The 18356-nt window shown below is 41.6% G+C and overlaps 1 protein-coding gene and 1 non-coding gene across 6 annotated transcripts; one reads left to right on the top strand and one right to left on the bottom strand.

Moving 5' to 3' along the window:
• Positions 1-1689: 1689 nt before the first annotated feature.
• Positions 1690-13965, bottom strand: Znf619 (zinc finger protein 619). Of its 5 annotated transcripts, none has more exons than XM_076843925.2 (6): positions 13744-13895; positions 13049-13127; positions 9067-9193; positions 8392-8508; positions 3350-4509; positions 1705-1757 (listed from the first exon to the last, which is right to left on the bottom strand). In XM_076843925.2, exons 2-6 carry the CDS (start codon positions 13070-13072, stop codon positions 1749-1751), a joined length of 1437 nt encoding a protein of 478 aa, XP_076700040.2. In that variant the 5' UTR covers positions 13073-13127; positions 13744-13895; the 3' UTR covers positions 1705-1748. The 5 variants fall into 5 exon arrangements, 4 of the variants coding, with proteins under 4 accessions (XP_076700027.2, XP_076700013.2, XP_076700020.2 ...); XR_013090277.2 differs by having other exon boundaries at positions 1709-1757; positions 2092-4509; XM_076843912.2 differs by lacking the exon at positions 13744-13895 and adding an exon at positions 13909-13965 and having other exon boundaries at positions 1690-4509.
• On the top strand, positions 7876-7949 carry Trnav-cac (transfer RNA valine (anticodon CAC)). The gene has a single exon. It is a non-coding gene; the product is annotated as a tRNA-Val (tRNA).
• Positions 13966-18356: the final 4391 nt, after the last annotated feature.

Raw genomic sequence — 18356 nt, 5'->3', positions numbered from 1 at the left:
TAGATGGTTGTTCCCACTAGGCATGTAACAGAGCCCCTTTGACATTAAAAAACCCCAAACTGATTTTTGTCCCTCCATTCCTGGTAAAAGCTGTTTTAACTTTAGTTTCCTCATGCTGAGAATGGAAACTGAGAAGCTACCCATCAGTCAGAGCAAGTACCAAGGAAACTGGAATTGTAATATATTTCTCTGTCTATGAAGTCTGTGTGTGTGTGTGTGTGTTGTGTGTGTGTGTACACACGCCCACATGCATGTATTTCCTGTCTTTGGTCCTACTATATATCCCTTTTTTCTCATAAAAGAGTTTTACATCCCTGAGCCCCCCCAAAGATAAAGAGTTGAGGCAGAAAAAGTCTCTATTTTCTTTAGGGCCACCTTTGAATAAACCTGTTTTCTTCCACCAACTTCTGTCTCCTAAGTTTTTATTGAGCAGCAAGCAGCAGAACCTTCGATTATAGTAACAAGAGTTACTCATGGTCCTTGTCAAAAACCACCTGAGTATGTATTAGGTGCCAGATAACCTGGCAACACTCATCCCTGCGCTATAAAGAATGACACATCATTCATCTATCTTCAGTAGTAGTGTAAGTGCTATGGAAGTTGTACAATAACATTTGTGTAACAATGCGAGGAGTGGGGGACAATAAGTTGAAAGAAGGAACAAATAACTGAAAAATAAAATTTGCTAGTCAGAAATCCATAAATCTCTTGGCCAAAGGACTGGAAAAAATCCATTTATAGACAACCTATAATTTTCTGAGTTTAGGATGATAGGAAAGTGCTAAACACCCAGCAGAAACCATACTTGAAATTTTGGTATTTTCCCAGGCTGGCAATATGCAGTCTGATACTCTCTCTCAATGCTGGACCCTGGCAGCAAGCTGCGGCTCCACTCCATCACAAGGGCCAACAACCAATACTCCACAGGGTACTATATTCAAGAACTCACAGGAGATATTCAAAAGTGGGCTTTGTGTTAGATGATTTTGCCCCACTGTAGGCTAATGTAGGTGTTCTGGAGCACATTCAAGTTCAACTAGGCTGTACTATTAAGGGTCAGCAGATTAGGTATGTTCAATGCATTTTTGAATCACAATAGTTAACTTAAAGGGCTTATTGGAGGCAATCTTATTGTAAGTCAAGGAACATCTATTTTCCCTTCAGTCCTCACTTTCTTTGAATATTATAATCTGCTGTCCTCCAGACCATACTTAGAATTCTGTCTCTCCTACTTGAAGACTGGCCAGCTGAGAAGCCTCTTGCCCTGAACTTCCTTGCCTGCTATAACCCTCCTAGAAGCCCTACAGCCCTTGCTGTTTAATAATGCTTTGGTGATTAGGTCAAAAATTTTGTATAAGCGTCTTATGTCCAAAATATGTCAAAGAAACCAATTGTATTCTTACTTTTTGTTATATTCCTACATTTAAAAAAAATTTTTAGTTATAGATGGACACAATACCTTTATTTTTTTATTGTTTATGTGGTGCTGAGGATTGGACTCAGTGCCTCACACATGCTCTACCACTGAGCTACAGCCCCAGCCCATATTCCTACATTTTGACTGCTTTTCTTGGCAGTGATTCCAAGCTCTTTCATATTCCAGAAGCTCCGCCCAGAGCTTGGAAAATGAATTTGGTTTTTGCTTTTCTCCTCCTAAATTCTAAGTACTGCACAAATCTTGTGAAGGAATGAAAATAAATAAAAGTCCCCAACATCTTACCAACCATTTAAACTTCTCCCTGATTTGATCACCAGCACTGAAAAAAAAATAAAGTTAAAAGTTAATAAATAGATAAATAAATAATGAATAAATAAAATTTTCCCTGAGCCAAGGGAACTTTTTGGGATGGTAGATATTTTCTATATCTTAGTTATAAAACCATATTCATGTGTCAAAACTCACCAAATTATACACAGTAATAGGGTGGCTTTTACTGTATAAAAATGCATCTCAATAAACTTGACCAAAGCCAAAACCCAACCAACATCTTTCTTTACCCTACCTTAGAGATATAATTTTTGTGGTATCAATACAATAGTATACATATCACCTTCTTAATACTGTATTGCCACTTAATTTTTTAAAAGTACCTTTCCATGGGCTACAATTGTCCTGAAGCAGGGTCAGAGCCTCTGGTCACTAGATGGAAAATATAGCCAAACCAGTGAGATCATAACATTTGCAAAGATCAGCATACTTAAAACACTTCTCAGTATTTCCACAGTAGTTCATTATAAAATTCATTTAAAAGTACCACCAATCACAAACTGATTTAATAGGGGAATATGAAGCAGGTGACTGTATAGTAACTGATCAGGAACGGGCTCCCTCTAGAGGCCAGAACTGTAACAGCCCTGGCTGGGTTTCTTTCCTTGCCTTACTCCATCCACTCCAGGAGATCACTTTGCTCAGGTACCTCCTCTATATTATATAAGCCCAAGTTACTTTCTGTGCCTACATATTTGAGTGGGCACTGAAATTAAACAAAGATATGGTCAGGAATAGGAAAGGAACTCAAACAGAAAAATCAAATTCCCTCCTAATCAAGCTTAAAGACTTAATTTTACATTATTACTCTCATCCCTTCAAGTTCTTTCCCTGATTATTTTTTGGTCTACTGCATAGTTACACAGGATCCTTCTAATCGTCACTACCAAGGTAATTAAAAACCTCCAAGGCTCAGATTATCTCTCCAGTGATCTTTGCCACTGGCCCACCAAATGTCCCTCCCTAAATCCTGAAGGCAATCACTGGATACTTTCTCTGATTACTTCCTCCTGTGGGCTTTACAGTTCCCCCTATATTTCTAAGTACATTGGCCCAACTCACACATTCCTTGAAGCCCAAAATGTTCTGCAAACTCTTTCAACTCCAATAATCCCAGGGCCAGAGTGATGAAAGAGGCCAAAACTGGACACTATAAATTTCAAGGACAAATACTGCCATTTCCTACCCAGGGGCTAAAAGAGAGTAATCAAACACAGTTCTTAAGTGTGACTACTTAAAATAGAGTTGGGAAAACAATAATGTCTTCCATAAGATCACAAGAATATAGATAAAGGCGTGGCCAGCAATCCAGTAGAAACCCTGATAACTCAAGGTGCGACAGGAATGGAGAACATGAGAAACTCACGGGGAGTGAGACAAGGGATTCAGGCTATGAGAGGATGACTTTTTAGGAGAAGCAAGATCCTGAAAGGAGTGTGCTACTTGGGCAGGTGAAGAGCTGGCCATTTCAGATGAGGGGAGTGGTGAAAGAGGCACAGAGGATGGCCCTGGCTGGGACGAGGAAGAGCAGGCCTGCTGGGGAGAAGAAGGGGAGAGGCCTGAAGGACCCTGGGGCTCTACCGTGGAAGGCCCTGGATCTTGAGCAGGTTTCTTCCTGGTATGCAACTTTCGATGCTGAAGAAAACTTGCGCTCCATTTGAAGGCCTTCCCACACTCCTTACACTCATAAGGCTTCTCCCCAGTGTGGACTCGCTGATGCTGAACCAGGGTGACCTTCTGATTGAAGGCCTTTGAACACTCCTGGCACTTGTAAGGTCTCTCCCCAGTGTGGATTCTCTGATGCACTATGAAGCGAGAGCTGCAAGTAAAAGTTTTCCAACATTCATTGCATTTGTACAGTTTCTCCCCCGTGTGGAACCTCTGGTGCTGCAGGTACACTGACCTGCGGCGAAAGGCCTTGCCACACTCTGTACATTCATAAGGCTTCTCCCCAGTGTGGATTCTCTGGTGCTGGATCAGAACTGAATTAGAACTGAAACCTTTCCCACACTCTTTACATTCATAGGGCTTCTCCCCCGTGTGGACTCGCTCATGGATGATGCAGTCATAGCTACCTCTGAAGGCTTTCCCACATTCCTTACACTTAAAAGGCTTATCCCCAGTGTGGATTCTCTGATGCCGGATCAATTTTGAGTTGTAGCTGAATGTCTTCCCACAGTCCCCACATTCATAGGGCTTCTCTCCACCATGGAGTTTCTGATGCTGAAGAAGGTGGGAATTTTGACTAAAGGCATGTCCACATTCCTCACATGCATATGGTTTCTCCCCAGTATGGATTTTCATATGCCGTGACAGTTTTGAGTTGTATCTGAAGGCTTTCCCACATTCTTTGCATTTGAAGGACTTCTCATCAGTGTGAGTTTTCTGATGCTGGTGAGGGTCTGAGTCTGGGTTAAAGTATTTGCTGCACTCATCACACTTTTGAAACACCTGTTTCCTAGGAGGGCCCTGCTTTGAAACAACACTCTTGCTTCCTTGCAGTTTCCTGGCTGTCTCCTTCCTTTTGATGGTGGAAGACTTATGATCCTGAACTGTCAAATCTATGGGATCTCCTTTCTCTGAGTTTGTTTTCTTCCCTATGTCACATGGCTGTGGCTTCTCTAACCTGCTTTGGGGAACCTCCATCGGTAACCCCTCCTCTGTGGGTCCATGGGACTCTGACTCTGTAGTCATGTTCAGCCTTGGAGCTGGCTCCTCCTCCTCAGACTTGGTCTTACCACCTACCATAACAAAAAGAAAACATAAGAATCCCTTATTATTTATGCTAGAAAAGGAAAGGGATTAAGCAGCATTAGCTTGCCCTGGGGACATGTATTCTTGGAGAGAGAGAGACAGACATCCAATGGTGCCCCAAATAGAAAGGAAAAGCCCTGGAGGTGGGGAAGATAGTAATGCCCTAAGGACAACAATAATGGGATAAATGGAAAAGCTATGAATGGAGTCAAATGGATAAAGAAATACTAGAATGGGATGTAGAAGTCACAGGAAGGGAAAGCAATAAAGAGAAGCAAGGTGCAGAAAGAGACCTCTAAACTGGAAAAGAGAGGTGGGTGCGCAGTTCCAGCACCACACAGTATCCAGAGAACTTGAGATGCTGTCTACAATAGCAGATCCCAAGGTCAGTCAAGGCATGAAATCTATGCAAGTTCTTTGTCTTTGAGTGTATGTGTGGTTCTGGGGATCAAACCCAGGACCTAGCATATGCTAAGAATACACTCTATCACTGAGCTACATCTCCAACCCTCTACCTTTTTTTCCTTCTTCTTCTTCTTTTGGTGGTGGTGGTGGGGGGGTACTGGGGATTGAACTCAGGGGCACTTAACCACTTAGCTCCATCCTCAGCCCTTTTTATTTTTTATTTTGAGACAGGGTCTTACTAAGTTGCTTAGGGCCTCACTAAGTTGCTGAGACTGGCCTCAAACTTGTGATCCTCCTGCTTCAGCCTCTTGCGTTGTTGGGATTACAGGCATGTATCACTGTGCCCAATCCTTTATCATTTTTAAGAGATATTCTTTATCACAAGCCTGAATGGAGAGGAAAAGAAACAATGTGTAACAATACTGGTTACGAAGAATTCATTAGAAAATCACTATTTAAAACCCATGTGTCCTCTGGGAGACAGACTTCTGAGAGGAAAGAACAGGTTTGGCTAAGAACTTAGTACATGGGGCTGAGGTTGTGGCTCAGCAATAGAGCACTCACCCAACTCACCTAGCAAGGCCCTAGGTTCCATCCTCAGCACTACATAAGAATAAATAAATAAAATAAAGATATTGTGTCCAATTTCAACTAAAAAATAAATATTAAAAAAAAAATGAACTCAGCACAGACAGTAGATAGCAACCTGGCTTGGGTGGAGGCTCACCTTTCACTGCAGGCACTACAACATAGAAGCCATTTTTGCCTTTACAAGCACCAAAATCTAACACAGCTTAGTGTTTCTAGACCCCTGGTCATCAATTCATAGCTCAGATCCTAATCCAGTACAGATATGCTCATATACACACACTTGAAAGAGGGTCAAAAGTTTCACCAAACGACCTCCTTAATAAGAGTGATGCAAATGGATTCCACCCCCAGCAACATCATCAAAAAAAGAAAAAAAGAAAAAAAAAAGATTGATGCCTTCACAACAGATTTTATACTATTTTGGACTACTTTATTTATATATTTTTTTGGGAGGGGGTACTGGGGATTGAACTCAGGAGTGCTTAACCAGAGTCACATCCAAGCCCCCTTTTGTTTTTTCTTCTGAGATAGGGTCTCACTAAGTTGCTTAGGTGCTTAAGATCTTGCCAGAATTCTGAGGCTGTCCTCAAACTTGCACTCGTTTAGCCTCAGTATTCTGTATTAGCCTATTTCTTTTTTTTTTTTGGTACCAGGGATTGAACTCAGGAGCACTTAACCACTGGGCCATATCTCCAGCCCCCTCCCCTTTTTTTTAAATTTTGACACAGGGTTTGTTAACTTGTTTAGGGCCTTGTTAATTGCTGAGGCTGGCCCTGAACTTGTGGTCCTCCTGCCTCAACCTCCCAAGTTGCTGGGATTACAGGTGGGCACTACCATGCCTGCCCTATTCTAATTTTTAAATGCTGCTTACACTCTTTGATGACCACACAATGGTTCCTATGTTCCCTGGACCTGTAGCACCTGTGAACTTGTGAGAAATGCAAATTCTCAGGCCCTGCCCTAGTCTACTGAATCAGAATCTCTGGAGATAATGTTAGCAATCCGTGTTTTAACAAGCCCTCCAAGTAATCCTAATGCACACCAGAATTCGAAACCTACTGATAAAGTCACTAAAAAAAGCACACTGAAACTTTTAAGAGTTTAATACTGTATTGTCCAGTAGAGTGGCCATAGTCCCTTAAATGGCTATTTAAATTTAATTTAAGTGGAATAAAATTGAAAACTGTTCCTCAGTTATACTAGCCACACTTCAAGTGTTCATGGAGCTAACAGCTCTCATATTGGACAGTATAGATATATAATATTTCCATTGTTCTACTGGACAATGCTGGTGAAAGCTTTTGGTGGCTATGGAAAAGGGGAACACTGATAACCATGGGAAGGCTGCCAGGAAAGGTTCTCTCTCAAGATGACCCCAAGTCGACTCAAGTGTTAAGACAAAAGTAGGGGAATGGAAAGCAGCACTCGGGGTACAGAGGCTCAGAAAGGCACAAAGCATTGAGAGTATAAGAACAAGGCAATTGAATTAGACAGGTTATCTACCAAATCTCTGGATGGATCTTTATATCTACTCAATTCAACATATTTCAAAAAAGGAAACCATTCATTCCATATATAAATATATTCTTTTCATACACAAGAATTCTTCAAAGGCTAATGATTATTAAATGAGAAAATCAAAATGACTCCATCTTCATGTACAGTTTCACATAAATATACACACAAAGAGTTCTTATAAAAACTCAGTTCTAGGGCTCGGAATGTAGCTCAGTGGTACAGCACATGCCTATCATATACAAGGCCCTGAGTTTAATCCCCAATACAAGAAAAAATAAATAAAACAAACAAATAAATGAAAACAAAGTTCTTAACTATATTGTGTTTATGTTCCTAAACTGATGAACAGAAGCCTGTTTCACTATCAGAGTTTGAAATGTGGAGAATAAGAGACTGAACGAATTATGTTATGTGCACATTCAAATATAGCAAAATGAATGCCACTATTATGTATAAATATAATGCACTAATTTAAAAAAAATAAAAATAAACCAGGCATGGTGGCACACATCTATAATTCCAGTGACTAAGAAGACTGAGGCAGGAGGATTCCAAGTTCAGGGCCAACCTCAGCAACTTAGTAAGACACTGTCTCAAAAGTAAAAGTAACTAGGTACAGTAGCACAAATGTGTAATCCCAATGACTCAGGAGGCTGAGATAGGAGGATCACAAGTTCAGCACCTTGGCAAGGCCCTCAGAAACTTAGTGAGACTCTGTCTCAAAAAATAAATAGGGATGGGGATGTAGCCCAGAGGTAAAATATCTCAGGATACAATTTCCAGTACTGGAAAACAAAATTAAAATTAAATAAATACTAGTTTTAAAATGTTTGCTGGGCTGGGGGTATAGCTCAGTTGGTAGAGTGCTTGCCTCACAAGCACAAGGCCCTGGGTTCAATCCCCAGCACCACAAAAAAAAATTAAAAATTTAAAAAAATAAAATAAAATGTTGTAATCCTTTCACTTTCTGAAGAAAAATGAGAGACAATGGAACATCTGGACTGCTGTCTTCTAGTTTGGAGCTGAAGCATGACTATTTTCATCCCACAACAGCCATGGTTCCGAAGAAATACCTTTTTCATCTCATGTTAAAATATTAAAAGAGAAGTAGCTGGGTGCAGTGGCATATGTCTATATTCCCAGATACTCAGTAGGATGGAGCAGGAAAATCCCAAGTTTGAGGCCAGCCTGGGCAACTTAGGGAGACCCTGTCTCAAAGTCAAAAAATAAAAAGGGTTAGGGATACAATTCACCAGGTTTAATACCAACTACTGCAAAAACAAAAAGAGAAAGAGAAACAGACAGACACACAAGAGTCAAAGCTGGAAAAGAAGATGGTCTGTTCTCCTGCTCACCTGTGCACCTGCCTCCAAGGGCCTCTTCCCCAAGAGGTCTCCATGAATCTGGGACCCATGGGGCTTCCCCTCGTTCCAGCTGGAATATCAGATCTGGTTTAGGGAATGGTAATGCTGCTAAAGGAGAAAGAAAAGGAACAGGAAGCTGTGAGAGTCACCACCAACCTCCCTCAGTCTACCCTCTGCTTTGCCAGGTGAACAAAGAGGCAGATGCCCAGGAGACCAAGTGAGGTTCATGAGGAGAGAATCTGGGGATCTAAGGAAGAGCTCAAAGCTTATTCTAGCCTCTGAGAGAACAGGAAGTACCCACAGTCACTGGAAGTGTATACCTGGGGTCCTAGGAGACTCACACACAGTAGATGGGCCGGGGTCTCCTCCAGGGAACGGGAAGACTGGAGGAATGAAGGTGGGGCACCAGGAACCTTCTCAGTTCTCTCTGCTCCCAGAGCAAACCCCTCACAGTACAGTCCCCACCAGGAACCAGCCAACAGGGAAGTCCTGTTAAAAACCAAAGTGAATCCAGATCTTTCTCCATTCAGCTACTCCTGAAACTGGGAATTAGGGAACTCAGCTCATGGGTCATTAATCCTGGTGATATTAAAGATCCCAGATCTGCTAAGGGAGAATCTAGGAGCCCCAAAGGCAGAAGCTAAGTTTCAGAGGAAGAGGACTTACCCAAAGAAGTTATGTTCGCATAATTTTCCAACATCACCTCCTGGTACAGAGCCTTCTGTGCAGGCTCCAGACTGGCCCACTGATTCTGGGTGAAGTACACAGCCACATCCTCAAAGGTCACTGCCTCCTAAAACAACAGGTTCCTGCTCAAGTCCTGTATAAGCGCAGAAGGAGGCAGGGAAGGGGTGAATCTTCTGCAACCCATAGTTCTGAGCCCCGTGAAAGGTTTACAGTGATGAGAAACACACAGCACTCTAATCAGGGGCAGCCCTCAGGCAGAATTCCCACTTTTCATATATACATCTCTGTGGGCCCAATATTGTCAGCCTAAGCACACAGCCCAGCACCTGCTCTTCTCTCCCTGGTGATCACGTCAACCCATCTCTGCTTCTATAAGCCAAATATATTTTTCTGGCATTTTTCCTAAATTGACCACAGCAGGCATCTGTCTTTCACCCTGTGTTCATTCATCTTGAAGCACCTATCAGGGATCTTAACTCAGCTCCTCTTGTCTTCTTCCTCCACAGCTTCTACTAAGGACAGAGAAGTGAGTTCATGGGGATAGAGTTCCTTTCATTCAACTCTTTCTCCCTCTTTCTACCATCTTGCCTTACCAGAAAGCTGGTTCTCCCTTGAAGACAACATTCAGTGCCTCCTCCTCTCCTAATACACTTGACCCCAGGGACAGGATGGCCATGTCCCAGACCTTGTTCACAGATCAGCCCCTGATCACCTAAGCTCTGTCCAACCTACCGTCCTCTTCACCAGATCTATCTTCCTTTGCCTCTGCAAAGCCACCTACAACTTCTTAAGGAAGAAGGAAACCATCACAGGGTTAGGATTCAGTGTTAGTTATTTTTTTACCTCAATCTGTTCAACATACAATAATTTATGAAGCAAGAATTATTATTCCCAAGGGAATCGGCAATATTAAACACTTTGAGATAGATGAAAGGGAGTCCTCTTCATCTAAGTTCTTATTATAAGGCTATATAAGAAAATAAAAATTTTTAAATGAACTGACCACTTACATATAAATTATCCACTACACCATTCCAGTTCATCATCATGAATGACCCTCTCTTCACTGGGCATAGTGGTGCACGCCTGCAATCCCAACGACTCAAGGGCTGAGGCAGGAGGATCACAAGTTTGAGACCAGCTCAGCAACTTAGTGAGGCCCTAAGCAATTTAGTGAGACCCTGTCTCAAAATAATAAGGGCTGGGGATGTGGGTCAGTGGTAAAATACCCCTGAGTTAAATCCCTAGTACCAAAAAAAAAAAAACATGAGAAGCTACCTTTTATTTGTGTAGTAGTCTCTTCCAAGTAAAAGAAATACAACTGAAGAAGTACTAGATTTGTAGTCCTTGTTGTGAAAATTAGTCCTGACAAAAAACATCAATGATGCTGAATCTCAGGGGAAAGTTCAACAAAGAGTAGGATATTGGCATGATCTTAAATACCTCCCCATAAACTCTTTGTTGCAAGGGAAAAATCATAAGTATATGTGAAGAAATCTATAGTCTCTTGAACATAAAAATGGAAATATAACTAGTATGAATAAGAAACTGAACTTTTAGTTTTAACTGACTTTAATTTTAAATAGGCAGAGGAAGCTAGGGGCAACCTTATTGTTCAGGGCAGAATAGACACTTCACCAACCCTAAATGTTAATAATATGTCTAATCTTCTTCAGTCAAAAGCTGGAAGCAGCCAAGTACAGTGACACTCACCTATAATCCCAGAGGCTAGGGAGACTGAGGCAGGAGAATTGCAAATTCAAGACCAGCCTAAGCAACTTAGTGAGACCCTGTCTCAAAATAAGAAATAAAAAGATCTAGGGATGTAGCTCAGTGATAAAGTCCCCTGGGTTAAATCTCCAGTACAAAAAAAAAGGAGAGAAAGAGAAAAGAAAAAAGCTGGAAACATAGACCATACCTTCTTTCCCCCACATTATGCTCTACCCCTCCACACCTCTGTAATTATCCATGCACTCTTTGGTATCTTGTTTTCTGAAACCCTAAGCTTCACAACATCCTGCTGCATGAAGTGCATCTGTGATCACACTGCTTCTGTTCTCTGCCAGCACTTACTACCTCCTTTATGTAGTGGAGCTGTGATTCCCGTGTGTGAGAAACAGGTTACAGAGGCAGCACAGCGTAGTAGCGAACAGCAGACTTGAGAGCCTTGTCTCAACACAGGGACAATTTTGCCCTCCTCCCCCAGGAGAAAGGTGACAATGCCTGGATATATTTTTAGTCATCACAGCTGCAGCGTGATGGTGGTGGTGGTAATACTGGCACCTAGTGGACAGTGGCCAAGGATGCTGCTGAATTATGCATAGGGAATCCCCCCAAACAAATAATTATCTGTAGATAAAATGTAAATAGAGTCAAGGTTGAAAAATCCCTGCTAGACACCTGAGGCTCAAATCCCATCCCTGATACTGGAGAGAATACTAAACCCCTCTGTGCCTCTGCTCCATCATTTTAAAACTAGAATACCAATACTATTTTATAGGGCTTTTGTAGGATAGAATGAGTTAATATAGATAAGCACTAAAAATTCACCTGGCACACAATGTCATATAAATCTCAATACTTACTACAACCATATATGAAACTGAGGAAAGCTTCTAGAAGATTCCAGAATCTTCTAGAAAAATATTCCTCACAGAGACTTTAGCAGAGACTAACAGGTATATTGATATGCATGTACTCCCTTTCTTCTTTAGTAATAGAACCATAATTTTACCTGAGGTTGCAACTAAGTGAGATCAATGAAACCCATATGTAAATACTATCAGAGACTTCTTGGAAGGTCCTAGAAGGATGCAAACTCAGCTGAAAGGTTCACCTCTTTTATTATCTCTACATCTAGCTAGAATACCCACATAATTGCCTGAGACCAAGCAGCAACTCTGGACCATAAGGTGGCCTACAGCATGAGAACCAGTGCTAGGATAGTAGCACAGAATGAAAGAGCCTGTGTGCATAACTGTGCAGTTGCCCTGAACTGACTCTCCCAAACTTGTTTTTCATAGAAGAGAAGGTTTTATTTTGTTTAAGCCATTGTTGCTCTGAGTTTTCTTAGTGGAAACCAATCCTGAGAAAATAGGCAAGCAAGGTGCCAAGAAAGAACAGACTGTCCCTACAAATGTTTTCCTGACTTGCAAGAACTAATTTTGGTTGAAGAGCTCAAACAGATTTGGATGGACCAATGTTCACAAAAGAAGCCAACATTGCTTGCTTTTAAGTCTCTGGGTATGGAGTTTTCTTATTACATGATCTATCCATTACATGATATACATAGCTTTCTCAGCATATGACACAGGACAATGGAAAAAAAATCAGTAAACTCATCCTCTACCATCAAGATTGGGGGAGTGGACAACTGCTCCCTATGCTACCTGAATCTGTGCCAACAAGGGCTATGGGCTCTCACAGAGGTTAAGCTGACATCTTTGCACGGAGCTGCTTCAGCTACAAATTCAGCATTCCCCCAGAGCACAGTACCTACAAGAACTAAACCTTCCAAATTAGACATTTGATATCATTATATCCTACGCAGGCAGCATGCAGGGTAAACTCTCCTTGAGGAAGTACATGTCCTTTGGGTATTGTGATGAAGACTAGCATTCCTCACATTTTAACCAGCTCCTAAGTTGTCCAGATGTTGTGAAACATGGTTTCTAATTCAGGAGAACTGGCCTGAAATCCAGCCTTTCCCAACAAGCTTCCTGGTGATATCAAAACTCTCATCCATGGACCACATTTTGAGTTTTCACACAAGTAGATTTCACTTTCTAGGAGAATTTCTTGGCTGGGCTTTCTTCTTTCCCAGCCAACATATTCTTTAATCAACTCCCTAGCATACTCCTTTGCCACACTCTGATGGAGGCAATGCTAAGCACAGGACTGATCAAATGAGGCTGCTGGGCCTTTCCTGCCTGTGAGTATGCTAAAAGAAAGCTCAGCTCACCTGGGACCACACTGTCTGGAGCATGGTGGATAACGCCTGGCTTCATGCACTGCCCTCTAGTCTTGGAAAACCTGCAGAGCTAGATTTAAAAAAAAAAAAAAAAAATTGAGAATGAGCTGTCTGATTTCCCACACTTGCTCTGTCTCCTAATGGAACCAGATATCCTTAGGACACTGTTCTCCACCATCCTCTCCACCGATTCCTGAGGTGCTGCAAATGCCCCCCTTTATACATTCTCTAATAAATGTGCCTGGCGATGCTGGAAATTCCTAAAATGAATGTCTGTGCAGCAAGGGTTAAGAACTGCAGCAGGTAACAACGAATCCCACCATTATGCCTAATTATGTTGCTCCAATAAAAAAAAAAAAATATGGAGAAACAAGAAAGAACTGCAGTGGTTTCGTGGCTTTTAAGAAAACCCGTGGCCCCACCATGAATGCATTGCTAAGTATTTTGTAAGAAACACCTGTAGGAATCACGGCAAAGACTCGAAACAAGCCTTTGGAGAGAAGGGATCCCTGAATCAACAACAGTTTGCAGCGCAAAATTCAAGTGGCGAACTAACCTCAGGTGAAATGGGTAAGACGCTCACTGTCCCACTGGAGATGGTGACCACAGCCCGAACCGCGATCAGAACGCTCCACCCGGGAGGCAGGGGACCCCAGATGTCGGTCGCGGGCGCCCACCCAGCGTACCTCTAGCCATAGGACAAGCTCTCGGGGCAGGAAGGTCAGTCGTGCCTCGACAACAGGGGCTGGCCAGGGTTCGGGCGGCCTCATGGGCCTCTCGCGGGGCGTCTGCGAGACCCAAACACGCAACCTTCAGGACCGGCACCAGGTTGCGCAACCAGAGCCACTCACCGCAAGCTCCCGCAGAGCGCCGAATCAGCCAAGACGGAAGCGCGACCCGCGGCGGCCCTGGCGCCGCTCTAGGAAGATGGAGGCCGTCCTCTCTCCATGGTTCACCCAAGCGAGGCTCCAGGCCCTGTGCTCAAGACCGTTTCTCATCAGTCATGTGTCCGACTTTCCATCAATCATGCCTTAGCATCCCCAAACAGATGATAAATTCCTCCATGTATAAAAATAAACGCCTCTGGCTCTAGAGCTTGCTAGCAGTAACTTACCTAATGAATTGACAGCCCCTGTCTCCCGCTTCATGGCTGATTGACCTGTGTGACCTAATATCGTGGAGTTTGGGGTCTGACCCCGGTGAAACCCTAACTCCACTGTTTATGAACAGAATGGACTTGCTCAAGCTACTTCTCAACTTGGAATGGTAATAGTTTCAAATTTATAAATTCAGCAGATTAACTGAGTTCACTCATCCAACACACTTAAGACTCTGTTTATAACTAAATTAAAACAAGTGCTATTTTGTTGCTGACATCATTACTCCTGAGTATCAGTGTCACTGTCCTGCAAAACATTCCCATTACTTTTCCAGCCTAGATATAACTTTGATCATGGAGCTGGTGCCTATTAGGTAGGCACTGTGAAATTAGTTCTGAGCTAGAGATCTGCGTCTACCGGCCCACCGTTTATTTCTACTTACCTAACCCACAGGGGCCTAAACGTCCACACTAAGATCACCATCTTTTCTCAACTTCTGCAGGGAGTGCCATGCATCCTACCAGCCAAGTTAGTGGTCTGGGAATTATCATTGGCTCCTTCCTCTAGTCTTCTCTCACCTTACTGAGACAGCCTCCTTCCTCCCTTTTCATGGTCTCCAGTCTAACCCCCTCCAACCTTTCCTTCCCATATTGCAACTAGGGTGATTTTAAATGCATGACACTTCTGCCTTTTAAAATCCTTCTGAAGTACATTCGTTTTCAAGTATTGTTACTAAGCCTTTTGGATTCAAGAAAATCATCATTCAAGTCTTTTCTGATGTCAGTGCATTGCTGATGTTGCACCTTTATACTTTCTCTCCGTGGTCTGAGAGCTCCTTTAGGGGAACTTCTGTTGTAGGCACTCCACCTGCTTCATGTGAAAAGTAAATGAGATATGTGTCTAAAATGGCTGAGGCAGAGTTCCTGACTCTGCGTTTTCTTTTTTTGGTGGTTTTTCTTTTTAATTTTAATTTTTTTTAGTCATACATGACAGCAGAATGTATTTTGACATATAATACATACATGGAAAGTACATACATCAATCATATTGTCTATTCTATTCTGCTGCCCTTCCTATCCCCCCTACTCCTCCCCTCCTCTTCCATCCTTTCTCTATCCAATCTAATGTGACACTTTTTTTTCTTTTTCTCATTACAACATCATAACTGTATTCTGTATAACAATGAGGTTCTCCTTCCATCTTCCGTGCAACTCCCCTTCTCCCTCTTTTTCCCTCCCTCCTCTCTTCCCTATTTAGTGGTAGTCTTCTTCTCATGCTCTTCCTCCCTATCCCATTTTGAATCACCCCCCCCTTATATCAGAGAAGACATTTGGCATTTGTTTTTTAGGGATTGGCTAACTTCATTTAGCATAATCTTCTCTAATGCCATCCATTTGCCTGCAAATGCCATGATCTTGTTATTTTTTAGTGCTGAGTAATATTCCATTGTGTATAAATGCCACATTTTTTTAATCCATTCATCTATTGAAGGGCATCTAGGTTGGTTCCACATTCTAGCTATTGTGAATTGTGCTACTATAAACATTGATGTGGCTGTGTCCCTGTAGTATGCTCTTTTTGACTCTGCATTTTCTAATAATGCCTAAGCCAGAGTGAAAGTAAGGAAGGGTGCTGTTAGATTTTCTTCAAAGCTTGACTAAATAATTATTAATAAAATGAAAGTAAATATGACAATATGAAAAATTGGAAAAAAATAATAGAATTCAAGGAAAACATTAAAAGAGGGAGATATTCACACCGAGAAAGTCTAATCTACAAAAAGTTCTAGTGATAACTAACTCAATGTATCTAACATCACTTTTTTTTTTCTTTTTTGTATCAGAAATTGAACTCAAGGGCACTCAACCACCACTGAGCCACATCCCTAGCCCTATTTCTTATTTTATATAGTCACAGGGTCTCACAGAGTTGCTTAGCCTCACTATTGCTAAGGCAGGCTTTCAACTCTCGATCCTCCTGCCTCAGTCTCGGGAGCTACTGGGATTACAGGCATGTGCCACCACGCCTGGCAACATTACATTTTAATATATGTAAAGTAAAAAACTATTTGAAATATAAGAAACTGATAAATCTATATTTGTACAGAGATTTTTAACACAATTCTTTAAAATTAAATAGGCAAAAATGTAATACAAAGAACTTCAATAATAAGGATAACTATTTGAATAACTATTAACAGAAATTACTATAAACAGCAAGAAGATAATATACATTTTGTTGTTGTTGTTGTTTAGTGGTACTGGGGATTGAACCCAGGGTTTTATATATGCTGGGCAAGCACTTTACCATTGAGCTACATCCCCAACCCATTACACACATTCTCTTTAAACTTAAGTATGCCATGTAGGCAACTAAGAAAATTTCAAATTTCAAGAAACGAATGTTTCTGGGCATGGTGGCACGTGCCTGTAATCCCAAGGGCTTAGAAGAGTGAGGCAGGAAGATGACAGGTTCAAAGCTAGCCTCAGCAATTTAGCGAGTTCACTAAACAAGTTATCAATACCTTGTGTCAAAATAAAAAAAAAGAGCTGGAGATGTGGCTCAGTGGTTAAGTGCCTCTGGTTTCAATCCCTGGTATCAAAAAAAAAAAAAAAAAAAAAAAAAGCAGATGTTGAGTTGGAAGTGCGGCTGACAGGTAGAGCACTTGCTTAGCACATGTGAGACCCTCTTTTCAATTGCTAGCACCACACATTCACAGAAAAATGTTGTTTTATTTTGTTGTTTTTGGCACTGGGTGTTGAATCCAGGAAAGCTTCACAATTGAGCTACATCTCTAATTCTTTTAAATTTTTACTTCGAGGCAGGGTTTTGCTAAATTGCTGAGGCTGTCTTCAAACTTGCAATCCTCCTACCTCAGCCTCCTGAGTCACTGGGATTATAAGAATGCATTACATACCCAGTACAAAAAGTATTAAGAAGCAAATATCATGACAATTACACTCTGATTTGTGTATTTAGAATAAAACTTAAAGCAGGGTGCTGTGGTACAATCCCAGTTACTTGGGAGACTGAGGGTGGAGGATTACAAGTTTGAAGTCGGCCTAGGCAACTTAGTGAAACTGTCTCAAAATAAAAATTAAAAGGGGACTGGAGGTGTAGCTCACTGGTAAAACACCACTAGGTTCACTCCCAGTACGAAAAACACACACACTGCGTTGTTAGCCTCTACCAACTGCACTGATTGATTGGTAATTGTGCCCCAAATAAATGCAATTTTGTGTAGGAGGTATGTACAAGGATATTTACTTAAGTACTGTGTGTGTGTGTATACACACACAGAGTATATATAATACATATTATATAAGCACAGTATATATTTAATGTATATATATATATGTGTGTGTATACATATATATAGATAATCTTTTTTTTGGGGGGGGGGTTCTGGGGATTGAATCCAGGGCATTGTGCATGTGAGGCAAGCACTCTAGCGACTGAGCTATATTCCCAGCCCGGTAGTACTGTTTAAAGAGAAAAAGCAATTAGCTGCATTCCCCCCCCCCCCCCCCCACTACTGGGGATTGAAGCCAGAGTCATCTTACTACTGAGCCATTTTTATTTTTTAAATTTTCAGACAGGTCATTCACTAAATTGCCCAGGCTATCCTCAAACTTTCAAGCATCCTGCCTTATCTTCCCAAGCAGCTGAGATTATAGGTGTGTGCCACCATACCCAGGTGGCAACATTCTTAATGTTTACCAATAGTCAAATGAACATCCATAATAAACACTATGAATTAATACTCTGCATTTTTAAAGTTATATAATATAGGTATCATAAAATTTGCTTTAAAAATGAACATTCATATTATGGATTACTATGAAGAAGGTAAAAAGAAATAGGTGGACGAATAGGGGATTTGACCATTAATTTTGGTGTGTCAACTAAGGGATGCTTAGATCATTGGTAAAACATTTTTGGGCGTCTGTGAGTTTTTCTGAGATTTGCATCTGAATCAGCAGACTTTATAAAGATCACCCAGATCACCCTTCTCAATGTAGGTAGGTTTTATTAAATCTGTTGAGGCCCAAATTTTCTTCTGAGTGAAATAACCATCTTCTCCTATGCTCAGCCTCAGCAACTCCTGGTTCTTGAACCTTCAGAAGTGGGCTGGGACTTAACACCAATGGCTCTGAGTTCTCAGGCCTTTGGATTGAAACTAAATTGCACCAACTTCT

Source organism: Callospermophilus lateralis, chromosome 1, assembly GCF_048772815.1.
Source record: "Callospermophilus lateralis isolate mCalLat2 chromosome 1, mCalLat2.hap1, whole genome shotgun sequence".
Lineage (NCBI taxonomy): Eukaryota > Metazoa > Chordata > Mammalia > Rodentia > Sciuridae > Callospermophilus > Callospermophilus lateralis.
Note: the sequence above shows the minus strand (reverse complement) of the source record. Positions and strands in the feature narration are given on the sequence as shown.

Coding starts and splice junctions, on each gene's coding strand:
- Znf619 (XM_076843912.2), bottom strand. CDS start 13,072: ATGCTCCAGACAGTGTGGTCCCAG. Junction 9,194..13,048: donor TCCAGACAGTGTGGTCCCAG/GTGAGCTGAGCT, acceptor CTGTTGTTTTAG/GAGGCAGTGACCTTTGAGGA. Junction 4,510..8,391: donor CCTTGGAGGCAGGTGCACAG/GTGAGCAGGAGA, acceptor TTGTTATGGTAG/GTGGTAAGACCAAGTCTGAG.